Source organism: Phyllobates terribilis, unplaced genomic scaffold (genome assembly GCF_046119375.1).
Source record: "Phyllobates terribilis strain yellow unplaced genomic scaffold, ASM4611937v1 Scaffold_5__5_contigs__length_657084704, whole genome shotgun sequence".
NCBI classification, from domain to species: domain Eukaryota; kingdom Metazoa; phylum Chordata; class Amphibia; order Anura; family Dendrobatidae; genus Phyllobates; species Phyllobates terribilis.
This window is the reverse complement of record NW_027362765.1, coordinates 249,731,511-249,745,955: the sequence shown is the minus strand read 5'-3', so window position 1 is coordinate 249,745,955 and position 14,445 is coordinate 249,731,511. Positions and strand designations below refer to the sequence as shown.

General features: G+C 39.7%; 1 protein-coding gene across 3 annotated transcripts in view; it reads left to right on the top strand.

Annotated features, from left to right (window-relative positions):
- ITGB4 (integrin subunit beta 4) overlaps positions 1-14,445 on the top strand; it is a 71,924-nt gene that overhangs the window by 54,472 nt on the left and 3,007 nt on the right. The window contains exons 29-41 of one of the 3 annotated variants that reach the window (XM_073684001.1): positions 327-507; positions 1,046-1,183; positions 4,519-4,701; positions 4,822-4,953; positions 5,212-5,424; positions 7,154-7,321; positions 7,546-7,680; positions 9,310-9,426; positions 9,522-9,671; positions 9,830-10,018; positions 12,351-12,506; positions 12,609-12,773; positions 13,985-14,101. In XM_073684001.1, the coding sequence (XP_073540102.1) occupies positions 327-507; positions 1,046-1,183; positions 4,519-4,701; positions 4,822-4,953; positions 5,212-5,424; positions 7,154-7,321; positions 7,546-7,680; positions 9,310-9,426; positions 9,522-9,671; positions 9,830-10,018; positions 12,351-12,506; positions 12,609-12,773; positions 13,985-14,101 (2,044 nt within the window). The remainder of the gene's footprint in view (positions 1-326; positions 508-1,045; positions 1,184-4,518; positions 4,702-4,821; positions 4,954-5,211; positions 5,425-7,153; positions 7,322-7,545; positions 7,681-9,309; positions 9,427-9,521; positions 9,672-9,829; positions 10,019-12,350; positions 12,507-12,608; positions 12,774-13,984; positions 14,102-14,445) is intronic. The other 2 variants (XM_073683999.1, XM_073684000.1) reach the window with 2 other exon arrangements.

Sequence of the window (14,445 nt, the reverse complement as noted above, 5' to 3'; positions counted from 1 at the left end):
TAGTGGTTTTTATGCGTGCCTAAAAATCATCATTTTCGGCAACACATCTGCCAGTGTAAACAACACGTGCTGTCGAGAACAATGACAGTTTATATACACAGAACAATCTATTACTGATCGTTCTATGCAAATTGGAACCGAGGCGGCCTGTCTGAACAGACTATTAAAAGCAAACATCAGATGGTCGGTGTTTTTTTAATGGCTTTAGGTCATCTATTGTAATTACATGCTGGATTGTTCAACTGCAATGGAAGGATGCAACTTTATTTTTTATCAGATGTTCTTATCGATTCTATCACCCTTAAATGCAAGCCATTTTTGTTTAGGTTCGTTACTGGATTCAAGGAGATTCCGAGTCTGATGCTACAGTGATAGACAGCAAGGGGCCTTCTGCAGAGCTAGTCAACCTATATCCATACTGCGACTATGAAATGCGTGTTTGTGCCTATGACATGCAGGAAGAGGGCCCTTATACAGACATTGTGACATGTCAGACCCTTGAGGATGGTGAGTATGTTGATGTAGTTGATCCAAGGCTTCGTCCGGCAAACCCAAATTGTTGGCACTATGTGATAATTTAATGTCTATGCTGTTTAATTCTAGATTTTTTTTTAAAACGCCATATAGAACTGGACTTAAGAATATAGATATAAAGATCCCTCTGGTCATATTGCAACACTGTCCTTATTACATTTTAGTATTTTATTTATTCTTAGATATTATGTGCAATCACATCTGACTATGCCCTCATAGCTATAAACTCACACTATTCCTAGTATTACCCATAGGTGGTGCAAAGACCTGATGACTAGGGGTCACAAACTAAATATAAAATGGTATATAAGAGCCCAGACAAATTATACTATGCAAGTGAAGTACAACTTATAAAGAACGTGACATCCTTGACTATCAAATAGTATAACATTTGCCTTCTTTGGTCTACAATGAAACCAAGAACATATTGTACAAAAAGTATCATACTTTCATGACAATTCAACCCCATCTAGACATTATGTGCTACCTCGTCTTTTCTTATTTTCTGTAGTTCCAAGTGAACCAGGTCGTCTTGCCTTTAATGTTATTTCAAGCACAGTGACCCAAGTAAGCTGGGCCGAGCCTGCTGAGACCAATGGCAATATCACTGCTTATGAAGTTAACTATGGCATGGTGAACGAGGATAACCGTAAGTAGGACACCATCTATTCACCAACACGTCTAGTTCTTCTACTTTAATGTAGCTCTACCAGGAAATGGGAATATACTTGGAAGAAGTAGCTCAAGAGCAATGACACGCCCCTGTGCACTTCCAGCTTGATTTGTATATGACTTCAATGCCAGATTTCTCATGATTGGATATCTATAAAAAATATATCATTTGTATTTGAGGACAAGCACCTACACAGCCACACCACTACTTTAATTTGTAAAACTTAATAACATGTTCTCTTTAAACATTTTACTAAGGTAAATCAGAGTCTTCAGCCCAAATGATTTTGAAGGAAGTTGGGAGAGAAAGAGCATTTTGTATTAACTCTGCCCCATCCAAAATTGGAATTTTCAGCATATAAAGCTGGAGAAAATAACAGTATCCACCATTGACAACACATGATGGTTACAGTACACTTCTTCTCTCTCCCTGCACAGTACACAGAGCATGTATAGAACCCTCTCTATCATAGAAGTCATTGAACTTCTTCATACTAAAAATTTTGATATCAATGTGGTTGCTGTAAAGCATATCCCTCAAGTGCAGTTAACACAGCAGCATAACAGCTAAGGTAAGATGGCTGCGCCTGTAATCATGTACGCAAAAAAAAAGAAGAGAGATTAAAATCAGAAAAGCTGATTACAAAACGCATGTTTCGGTATGAGCTAAATTAGTAAAAAAAATAATTTCGGCAATACTTTCCCAATAAAGGACTTCATGCCTTCATGTATAGTGTGTCAATCTGTGTATTTTTTTAAATTTCTAAATAAACCTTTCATTTTAAGGATGAAAAATCATACATGATATATAAATATTGTATTTTATTATTATTATTAGACTTATTAAATTTCTCAACACTGTATAATTCCTGGACATTGCAAACACAGACTAGACAGTCTTAAAATACGCCAGATTTCCAGTGGCATGTAAAAGTTTGGGCACCCCTGATCATAGTTATTGTTATTGTGAATGGCTAAGCAAGTTGAAGATGAAATGATATAAAAAAAAAAAGTTATGGCTCTGGGAAGAAGGGGAGCAAAAAACGAAAACGCAAAAACTGAAAAACCCAAGGTGGTAAAGGGGTTAAAAATGACAAAAAGGAAAATAGGCCAATGCAAAAGTTTTGGCACCCTGCATGGTTAGTACCTAGTAGCACCCCTTTTGCAAGTATCACAGCTTGTAAATTCTTTTCGTAGCCAGCCAAGAGTCTTTCAGTTCTTGTTTGAGGGATTTTCATCCATTCTTCCTTGGAAAATTCTTCTAGTTCTGTGAGATTCCTGGGTCATCTTGCATGCATTGCTATTTTCAGGTCTAGCCACAGATTTTTAATGATGTTCAGATCTTCAGCTTTCACCTTTTGAAGTAGTCTATTGTGGATTTTGACTTGTGTTTAGGATCATTATCCATTTGCAGAAGCCATCCTCTTTTCAACTTCAGCTTTTTTTCAGATGGTGTTATGTTTGAAATTTCATTAAATCCATTCTTCCCTCTACCCGTGAAATGTTCCCCGTGCCATTGTCTGAAACACAATCCCAAAGCATGATTGATCCACCCCCATGCTTAATGGTTGGCAAGATGTTATTTTCCTGAAATTCTGTGCCCTTTTTTCTCCTCACATACATTTGATCATTGTGACCAAAGAGTTCTATTTTAACCTCATTGGTCCACAGGATTTGTTTCCAAAATGCATCAGCCTTGTTTAGATGTTCTTTTGCATACTTCGAATGCTGAATTTTATGGCAATGACGCAGGAGAGGTTTTCTTCTGATGACTATTCCATGAAGGCCATATTTGTGCTGGTGTCTCTGAACAGTAGAACAATGTAACACAACTCCAACATCTAAATCTTTTTGAAGGTCTTTTGCAGTCAAGCGGGGGTTCAGCGCTCACTGAAATTTTGCTTGGTCTTCCAGACCTTATCTTGACCTCCACTTTTCCTGTTAATTGCTATTTCTTAATTATATTTCGAACTGAGTAAAGGGCAACTTGAAAACGCTTTGCTATCTTCTCATAGTCTTCTCCTGCTTTGTGGGCCTCCATTATTTTCATTTTCAGAGTGCTAGGCAGCTGCCTAGAAAAAAACATGGCTGTTGTTTTTTGGCACAAGGATAGAGGAGACTGGGGTTTTATAAAGCTGGGAAATTTGCATCACCTGGCCTTTCCTAACAATGATAGTGAACAAGCCATAACCCTAACAGGCTAATTAAGGTCTGAAACCTTGGTCAACTTTATCTGAGCAAGGGTGCCCAAACTTTTGCACTGGCCCATTTTTCTTTTTGTAATTTTTTAAATATAAAAAATGACAATATATATATTTTGGGGCTAAAATACAAAGGAAATGTGTCATCTTTAACTTTAGGCCTTTTAGAGATTATTTCATCTTCACCTTGCTTAACTGTTCACAATAACAGTAATTTTGACCAGGGGTGCCCAAATTTTACATGCCACTGTATCAGGCTGTTTGATAAATTTGATGAATCTTTAGACTGTATAATCTAAGCTTACACCACTTATTAGTTGACTTTTTAGTTCCAGAAATATGCACCAAAATTTGAAAAATGCCGCAATTTAAATAACTTTTTCACTTCTCCAACAAACCATGCCTATTTTCGGCAAAGCCATCCCCCTTTATCAGACAAAAAAGCATAATAAATATGGTGCAAGCGATAAAAGACTGTTTCTGATGGAAATTGTGCCTGAATTCTGGTGCATTTAACTTAATTATTATTATAAATTTCCTCCAATGTACAGTACAGACCAAAAGTTTGGACACACCTTCTCATTTAAAGATTTTTCTGTATTTTCATGACTATGAAAATTGTACATTCACACTGAAGGCAACAGTCTATTCAGTAGGACTATCAGCTGTGTATCCACCAGACTTCTGCACAACACAACTGATGGTCCCAACCCCATTTATAAGGCAAGAAATCCCACTTATTGAACCTGACAGGGCACACCTGTGAAGTGAAAACCATTTCCGGTGACTACCTCTTGAAGCTCATCAAGAGAATGCCAAGAGTGTGCAAAGCAGTCATCAAAGCAAAAGGTGGCTACTTCGAAGAACCTAGAATATAAGACATATTTTCAGTTGTTTCACACTTTTTTGTTAAGTATATAATTCCACATGTATTAATTCATAGTTTTGATGCCTTCAGTGTGAATGTACAATTTTCACAGTCATGAAAATACAGAAAAATCTTTAAATGAGAAGGTGTGTCCAAACTTTTGGTCTGTACTGGTTGTCATTGTGTAACATGTAGGCCTTATGTAAGCTGTAAATTAATTTTATTTTTTTGTTTTTCTGGTAGAACCCATTAGTCCTATGAAGAAGGTTTTAATTACTGACCCAAAGAAACGAATGATTCTAATTGAGAATCTGAGGGAATCTCAGCCATACCGGTATACTGTTAAAGCTCGTAATGGTGCAGGCTGGGGCCCAGAGAGAGATGCCACCATGAACTTGGCTACCCAGCCAGCTCGCCCAATGTCCAGTAAGTGTCCTCCTAAACTGATGTTACTTAAATGACTCACTGTAAATTGATTAAAAACCTAGGTTGACACCATCAGGAAACTAGTTCTACTTGTTTGTAAACCATTCTTCTCTTTTGCAGTCCCAATTATCCCGGATGTCCCCATTATTGATGCCGAAGGTGGAGAAGAATATGATAGCTATCTGATGTACAGTACAGATGTCCTTCGATCTCCAGTAGGAAGCAAAAGACCTAGTGTGTCAGATGAATCAGGTAAGGAATAAGATTATTATATTGTCATTCATGACACAATTCATAGCGGGAAGGGTAGATTCCTAAGACCATCTCATGATGTCTCCACTCATTTCCAAGGCAGACAGTCAGTATCGACAAACTGGTATATTCTACAAGCTTAGTCTGTTGGCTGTTAGCACCAACCACACTGAACCATAAACTGTAAACCCCCATTCCCATTCAACCCTTCTTCCTTGGTATGTACCCCCCCATCTAAGTCACCCCTGTCCCTTGAAGGAAAGCACTGGAAATTCATCCCACTCCTGGGATCGGAAATGGATCTGCGCCATGTCACATGGAAACTTCCTGTAGAAGTCATCCCACGTCTGTCAGTCAGCAGTGCAATTTCCACAGACACTGAGAGTCAGGATCAGATGGACCATTCCAGTTCTTTGAAGAGGAAGGGAACCATGCGGGCAACTGCAGAAGGTGACAACCAGATGGTGGGGGGGTCCACTACTATATGTTTTCCTCCCTCCCTTCAACCCCCCACCAGTGTAAAGTGCTAACAGCCTTCAGTTGCATGACTCTCTTCACTCTTATGTTTGTTCAATCGGTGTGGTGGGGCAGTCAATGGATAGAGGGGCTATTCATTAAACTCTTGTAAAATACTTTCCTGATCATGGTCCTATATGTAGACATATCATTTTCATCAGTCTGGATAGTAGTGCATCACAGAATACAATAAGCAGTTGGGTTTAAAAAAAACATTAAAAGTTGAAAAAATTATTTAGTGTTCAGGCTAATCTGGCTCCTGGCCACTGGCCACAAATGGGACAAATTGAAGATAAAATGTATTAAGAAATTGCTGTTTCATTCATCCATATTTTTTTCAAATGGACTTAAAGGGATTGTCCAGTGAACACAAATTATCACTTACCCATAGGATAGGTGGTGGTCTGACAGTTAGGACCTGCACTGATCACCATATAGGGAAATTTTACTCCCCGTTGCAAAATAGCACAGCAGGTTTGACGGCCAACTTATTTTCCATTCATTCACTATGGGGCTGTCAGATAAAGCCAAGTGCAGCACTTCGCAGCCCCATAAGAAATGAATGGAACGCAGTTTGCACATGTGCACTGCTGTTCATTATAACAGGAAAAAAAGCCTGTTCTGCTGATCAGTGCAGGTCCCAGAGGTCAGAACCCTCCCGATCCACAAGTTATCACCTGTCCCACAGATAGGTGATAATAACTTGTTTTCATTGGACAACCCCTTTAAATACAAAATGAGAAGCAATATGAATAGGAGCCACAAGAGGGCAGAGTGCACCATAATATCCACACCAATGAAAATGTCATGATTTATGCTTATATATGTTGTTGCTTTCAAATGGTGAAAACTATCGCAAGATGCATTTTATTAAACTGTAACATGTAGAGTACTTGAAAAGGATCTTTAGGTAACAGCTAAGTATAAAAGTCATAGTGGACAAACTTTAATAATTGCCGTCTAGGATGATCTAGATTTGGTGTGCAAAGTGTGATGTGGAAATATTTCTAAATTCACTGAAACTTCTCGAAAGACTATCCTATAATATAATGACAGGTTTTTAGTGTAACCATATTTTAAGCACATTGGCCAACTTCTTGGAGTTAGACCATCCAGTAGAAGACCACCACCAGACAGCCCATATTATTAGTGACAGATATTTCCCCCAATGGTGTTTTTGTCATAGGCAGTTTCACACTCTTGCTATTTTTTTCCTTTTCAGGTATAGGGTCACTCTTGTCTATGGACTGTGTCCGGTACTGAACCTCAGCCCCACAATGAATGAGCCCGAGCTGCAGTATCAGACACAGCCTATGGATTTCTGGAGGGAAGAAAATAAAAGATAATATTTCCTAGTCACATAGTAACACCCAACCAAATTGTCCACTTAAAAAGTGCCCTCATTAACAGTGCCCCCATTACATTTACATTCAGAGTGCCAGAGTTCCCAGTATCAGAGTTCCCCAGTAATGGTCCCAACATGCTCAAGAGTAAAGTATTCCAAATCCCCGGCACACCTCATGTAAAATCCCTGTAGGATTGCCAGAAACAGTTTCCTACTCAATAGTAGACGTCGGGGTTCCCCCTTATTTCGGAAGACTAGGGAAGTATTGTTTAATATTACGTTTTGTCTAATGATTAGAAACCATTCCGTCTGATGAGATTTCTAATGTGTTGAACTTGTTCGTAGAACAACTGCTCAATGGGCGCATGGACTTCTCATTCCCTGGTTCAGGGAACAGTCTGACGCGGACAGTAACGAGCTACCAGCAGCTCAGCCCCAGCGTTCAGCAGGATTCCTACAGGTTTGGCAGCACGAGCTCCCAGCACACAACCACCATGACAGGACATAGTAAGTATTGGGTTCTCGCTGGTACATAACAAATGGACCTACACCTCATTGGTCAAGGTGGACATAAACGTTCATCTTATGCCCATTACTACTACGTTGATAGTAATCTTGCAGAAGTCCTGAAACATTCATATGATTACTGTTTTTCTCTCACTGTCCATTGTTTTGGCCCTCCATATCTTTCTTACAATCTCCTGCTGTCTCTTTTCCCTATCCTCCTGGAGGGGTCCTGCATCCCGTGCAGGAATACCCCGAGAGACGCCTTGCTGGGGCAAAGGTGAAGGGTTACCATGGCAGCTGCACCATCCGGGACACAATAATTATGGCTGACAGTCCTAGAAGGATGCACGCGGTGATAGGTACCATGGAAACATGTCACTCATGCTATTTGGTCATTGCTTTCCATGGATGCTTCATCCCATCCTGTTTCAAATTCCAGTCCAATGAGATGCAAATAACTGGAAATGATTGTGCTGGATACTGGCGTAATCCGAAGTATCAGGAACAGTAAGGCCTCGTTCACACTTTCATTATTTGAGTTTTTTACCTCAGTATGTGTAAGCCAAAACCAGGAGGGGTGATAAATACAGAAGTGGTGACTTGTTTCTATTATACTTTTCCTCTGATTCCCACTCCTGGTTTTTGCATACAAATACTGAGGTAAAATACTCCCCAAATAATGGATGTGTGCATGTGGCCTTAATGATTTATACAAGACGCTGGCACTTTTAACGATTGAGGATTACTAAATGCCACACAATCTCTTTCAGCACGTAATGATCGCCATGCATGAATTGCTTTCCCACACTCCATATCAGACTGGTCTGAGGTTCATATTTGAAGAGAATTTGCCCCAAAATGAATAAAATCCAGGTCTCAAGAATTGTCCTCTTCTGTCCAGTTTAGGAAAAAATGGGCAAGAACCCGTATGACCAGACTCGCAGAGAAAACTATGATAAGGATCAGTGGACTTGAGGCAACCATTAATCGATACAACTTCCCTGGACTCCTAAATATCACTGCACGACTCTATCTTGGCCACTTTGTTGGATAATGAAAAAAGATTTGCCTTTGCTGGATTTTAGAGCCCTGTTCACATGTCTATTCTTCTTGTCTGTTCAGTTCAGGAATAAACAGAATAAGGGATCGATTGCTTCAGTTTTGCAACTGGAAGCAGAGGGGTCCCTTTGATTTTTGGGAGGTCTATTTGACAACTGTTTTTTAGAACTTAAAAAAGTGCTATATGTAGAACTTTTTCTTCCTTTCTAAAAAAAACCCCGGAGCCTGGTTGTACCCCATCATAATCAACGGGGTGCCTCCGCTTCCATTTTTATATCTGTAGCAAGTTATTCCTAACACGGAAAAGACAGCCAGAATGTCTGAATGGAAATGTGAACAGAGCCTTAGAAAGCTCTACGAATTACCAGGCAGCTTTCCCAGAATCAGATATAAATAAAATGGGTTGTCTAGAATTTTTGAGAACTGAACAAAAGAGGACAACTCATGGACCTATATTTACTGTAACATGCCTGTCTGGTTATGAATGGGTTAACCTGCCTGCTGGTCCATAACCTTCCAATCATGCTTGGCTGACGCCCCTTATTTCATAACCAGAGTCCCGATTTACTGTCGGTCTCTGGGCTTGGAGGGGTTAACTCCATATTGCTGTTAACCATTCATCTTCAAAGCTGGATCCTGCCATGCATGAGGATCTAGTGTATGCTCTGCATAAGACGCGAATATTTAAGGATGGCAGCCGACTGGCTGAAATCAGCAATATCGAAGCTTGGACGTACAGCGGGATAGGTATACACAGGTTTTGGAAGCTGTCAAAACAAATCTGGGTAAGTATGTGCTGCTGTGCTTATGCATTACACTTCTTCTCAGCATGTGGACAAGTGGGCATCAAGATGGGTCTATGTGGATGTCCAAGCTATCAGTATCACATTACAAGTTCTCCACAATAACACTGACTGGCATCTTTATAGGTACATCAGGACAAAGCAGATTGGGGCTGCCTCCACTTATGATGGGCACTGGAAGAGGACGAACTCACTCAGAAGATGTGCGTGATGCCCTCACCAGCTTAGATGTGGCCATACAAGGTGAGTGTGGGGGAGTTTTTGCATGAGAACTAATAATTTTTCGTCCATGGCTTTTCCAGGCTGCAAACTAACAAATCTGCTTATCGCCCAATTAGAGTCACGTCTGTCACCCGGAATCCCAGACACTCCAACCCGCTTAGTATTCTCAGCACTGGGGCCAACGTCCTTAAAGGTCAGCTGGCAGGAGCCACAATGTGAACGTGCAGTCCTGGGGTACAAGGTGCACTATCAGCTACTCAATGGAGGTAGGCTGTACCTAAAATATGTTTGGTAATGATAATGGATGTGATATACCATTGTAATAGACATGAGGAATAAAATATACATGTATCATACTGTCACGAAACTAATGCTGAGAACTGTATAGGTTGTAGCAGATATATGACAACTTCGTTCCTTCCAGGAGATTCACGAACAATCGACATCCCAAATCCTCGAGAAAATTCTGTGGTGGTGGAAGATTTACTCCCCAATCACTCATATATGTTCCGGGTTAAAGCCCAGAGCGAAGAAGGATGGGGACCGGAACGGGAAGGCGTCATCACAATTGAGTCACAAGTCGATCCACAGAGTCCCCTCAGTCCTGTACCAGGTACGTACTGTTCTTTCTAGTCATTATAAATTCTGTTTATAGTTATCAGATAATAAAACAAACATATTTCATATTAAGTCATGTAGGGTCAAAAACAAATTGACAATTGTTCATTTAACTCTACTAAATTGGAGTGGAACCTTATAGAACAGACCTAACAGATGCATCTGTTTTGGTAAATACTTGTATTCTCTATGAATCATAAAGTAATTTTTGTAGAATTCTTTATTGCGTTGATGCTCTGTCATTCCTCCTGGAAAGAACTGAATAAATTTACAAATGGGTGTTATAATTACACTTTTCATTTGGGTGTGTCCAATCAGTAATGCCACGCCAGTGATTCCAATCAGAAACGTGCCACATTGATAACAGGGAGGATAACACCCACTTTTGCAAAAATGATACAAGGTACAAAACATAATATGCTCCAGAATTCATTATTTTATGGGAAATACAATGATTTTCTAACCAGACAAGTCAGAAGACTTATAATAAGGGTTCGCTCACATCTGCGTATAAAATAGGCGAGTGCAGTCTGAGTAAAAAAAAAAATCGCATTGCACTCGCACCAATGTTATTAAATCAGGCAGTGCTCATCTGCGAATTTTTCCTCACCTGGAATTGGAGTGAGTAAAAGAATTGCACCACACTGTGTATGGTGGTGTAAAACGGCAGAGACTTACCAATGCAAGTCAATAGGTATGAGAAAAAGAATCGCCGATCAAACGGACCATGTATCTGCCATCTGATTTTTACACCCTCATCTCATAGGAAACCTGACATTTCATCAGCCGAGTATAGTAAATTCACTGCATGACCCGTCAGAAAGAGGTCAGTGAGATATATAATTAGTGCAGTGCGTGTGTAGTTTACTGTACATGTATTTAGCTAATAAATACTAAATAAAAACAAAATGGCATGGGGTCCCCTTTATTTTTAATACCCAGCTGAGGGAAAGCAGACAGCTGGTGGTTTTATTATTCTGGGAAGAGGCCAATATCCATGAAGCTTCCCAGCCAATTAATATCAGCTCACAGCAGTCTGTGTAGCCTTTACTTGTTATTAAAAAGGGGGACCCCCAAAAAATGTGGTCCCCCGTATTTTTAAAAACCAGCAAAGGCTAAGCAGTCAACTGAGCTGATATTAATAGGCTGGGAAACTTCATGGATATTGGTCTCTTCCGAGAATAATAGCAGCACCCAGCTGTCTGCTTTCCCTCAGCTGGGTATTAAAAATAAGGGGGACCCCATGCCATTTTTCTAAAATTTTATTTCTTAATTTATTAGCTAAATATATGTACAGTAAGCTAAACATCCACTGCACTAATGATAGATGATTGTAAGAAATATGGTCAGTGAAATATATTAGTGCAGTGCATGTGTAGCCTACTGTAAATTTATTTAGCTAATAAATAAAATAAAGAAATGGCATAGGGTCCCCATTATTTTTAATACCCAGCTGAAGGGAAAGCAGACAGCTGGGGGCTGGTGTTATTAGTCTCGGAAGAGGCCAATATCCATGAAGTTTCCCAGCTTATTAATATCAGCTCACAGCTGTCTGATTAGCCTTTGCTGGTTATTAAAAATATGGGGGACCCCACATCATTTTTTTTGGGGGTCCCCCTTTTTAATAACCTGTAAAGGCTACACAGACAGCTGTGAGCTGATATTAATAGACTGGGAAGCTTCATGGATATTGGCCTCTTCCCAGAATAATAACACCAGACCCTGGCTGTTTGCTTTTCCTCCGTTGGGTATTAAAAATAAGGGGGACCCCATGCCATTTTTTTCTTTTATTTCTTAATTTATTAGCTAAATATATGTACAGTAAGCTACACACACTGTACTAATGATCTATCTCACTGACCACATTTCATACTATCATCTATCACCTATCTATATTTGTATATAAGATTGTTTTAATTAGTTAGAAAACTAGATTCAAATGACAGAGAATTACTGTATGTTAATGCATCGCATGTCATACAGATGCTATGTGAGGAAAAAACGCACACTTGCATATCACTCACATGACATACAGATGATAGGTGAGAAAAAAAATGCATGACACTAGCCTGACACGCTCAAACTTTTCTAGCTGACAATCTCAGCTACTTTATATACGCAGATATGAGAATACCCTTTTACTAAAAATGAAGGCCACTTGGTTAAAAAGGAAAGACAGGGGAGATCCTACCTAGCTTCCTTGCTGGTAGAGCAAAACATGGAGACTAAGCCCCATCTTGGTAATGCAGAATGGATGCATATATATGATGCACATGTAATCATCACAAATTACAAGTCTATACTGATTATTTCCATCTTCTTTGCAGGTTCTCCTTTCACTTTGAGCACCCCAAGTGCACCTGGACCCCTTGTATTTACTGCTCTGACACCAGACTCTCTACAACTCAGCTGGGTAAGGCCAAGAAAACCCAATGGGACCATCCTGGGTTACATGGTCACCTGTGAAATGCTGCATGGTGGAGGTAAGAGGTTGGGAAGCCCAAATGATATCACAGTTGATAAGAGAATACAATTTCCATGGGTAAATTAGGAATCTGATATTTATGTGAATGTATTAATCTCAGGTGAGCCAAGGAATATATATGTGGAAGGCGATATGCCCGAGACAACACTGACCGTGCCCTTCCTGAGTGAGAACCTTCCTTACAAGTTCAAGGTCCAGGCCAAAACCACACAAGGATTTGGGCCAGAGAGGGAAGGGATAATTACCATTGAATCACAGGATGGAGGTAAGTGGGAATTTATGATAAAGAATTGCAGTATTATGCTTACCAGGTTATAATCTTTACCTGTGCTGTAACTACGTATAGCCTAGACATAACTGGGTCTAAGCTTAAAATCAGGTGACACATTGCAATCACCATGCCAATGCGGAGACTGTCCGTGTTACTTGCTATACTACAGAAGGCTTGGTGGCACCAATAGGTATCTCTGCTCCCTGCAGTTCATAGCGAAATAAAAACAGGCAGTATCTACTATTTTATGGTACGACATTGTAGCAGACCAGGAGCGCTAACTTATCCTTGTAATATATGGCTCTTAATGGGGCACAATGATGGGTAATTAATGGCCATGTTACTTGGTCCTACTTCTTACATGTCACCTTACCCTAGCTAAGCTACATTTCTAGCCACATTTCTAAAGTAAGCATTTACATTAGCTGTTGCTGGACTGATAAAATGCTCATTGTAAAATTTGAGGAATGTACAGCTGCTCTAACATAAATTTTTAAGGTTAGTAAACTAGTCATATCAGGGAAAGTATATCTATTTAATGTATGTATTGTGAAATGAGATCTGCTTTAAAAGGAATCTGTCTCCAGAATTTTTTCACTTAATCTTAGAGCGGCATAATGTAAAGACAGAGACCCCTATTCCAGTGATGTGTCACCTACTTGGATGCTTGCTGTAGTTTTGATAATCTGCTGACAAATCAGTGATTTTATCACTAGAGGACTAGTAAATCTGCTGCTAGGTAGTCTAGCATGTTCATGAGCTCTGTATAACCCTGTCCTCGACACTGACAGCTTTCTGCATACACTGTGCATAGGCAACAAGTTGCCAATCAGTGGTGTGGGCGGGGTTATACAGATCTGCAGCAGATAATGTAATTTTGATAAAATCACTGTTTTAAGCAGCCCAGTAAGTGATACATCACAGGAATCAGTCTCTGTCCCTATAATAATCTGCTCTCAAATGGGGTAGTAAAAGCCTGGTGACAGATTCCCTTTAAGCCTGATGTAGCTACCTTGTGTGCTGTCAGGCAGACAGGTATAATCATCTTGGGAAATTATAGCTAATGTACTGCAGAGCACAGTTACAATATTATGGGAAATTCAGCCACATGCCTTTATTGTGCATATAGATTATAAGGACTACACACATTTGATGCAGTCTTTATTTTTATAGTCCAATTCATTCGTGACCTGTGTTACTTGTAGGGAACTTCTCTCAGTTTGGGACACAGCAGATGACACGCCGTGAAGTCTTTAACCTGCCAACAGAATACAGTCAGACCAATATTACTCACTCTACAATGTCAGAACCGTTCTTCACAGGTAATGAAAATTATACCTATTTATTTTTCACTTTCTAAATGTTGTGGATAGGACTACTAGTCAAGCAGACACACATCTAATCTTGTGATAGTTAGGTGGTGAATGCTACACTGCCAATAGACTGATTCATTGCAAACATGTTCTCAAGAGTAATCACAGTACTATCCGGCAATCTGATGGATCAACCTTGGTTTAATAGACATCGGAACAACTCTTGCTTAAATATAAACTGTCAATTTTATGAAGGAAAACCCTATACTTATTGTAACCAGACAACCCCTTTATCACCTATCCACAGTTTAGATTATAGCATTTGAATTGGCAGGGATACTTTTATGCCCAAC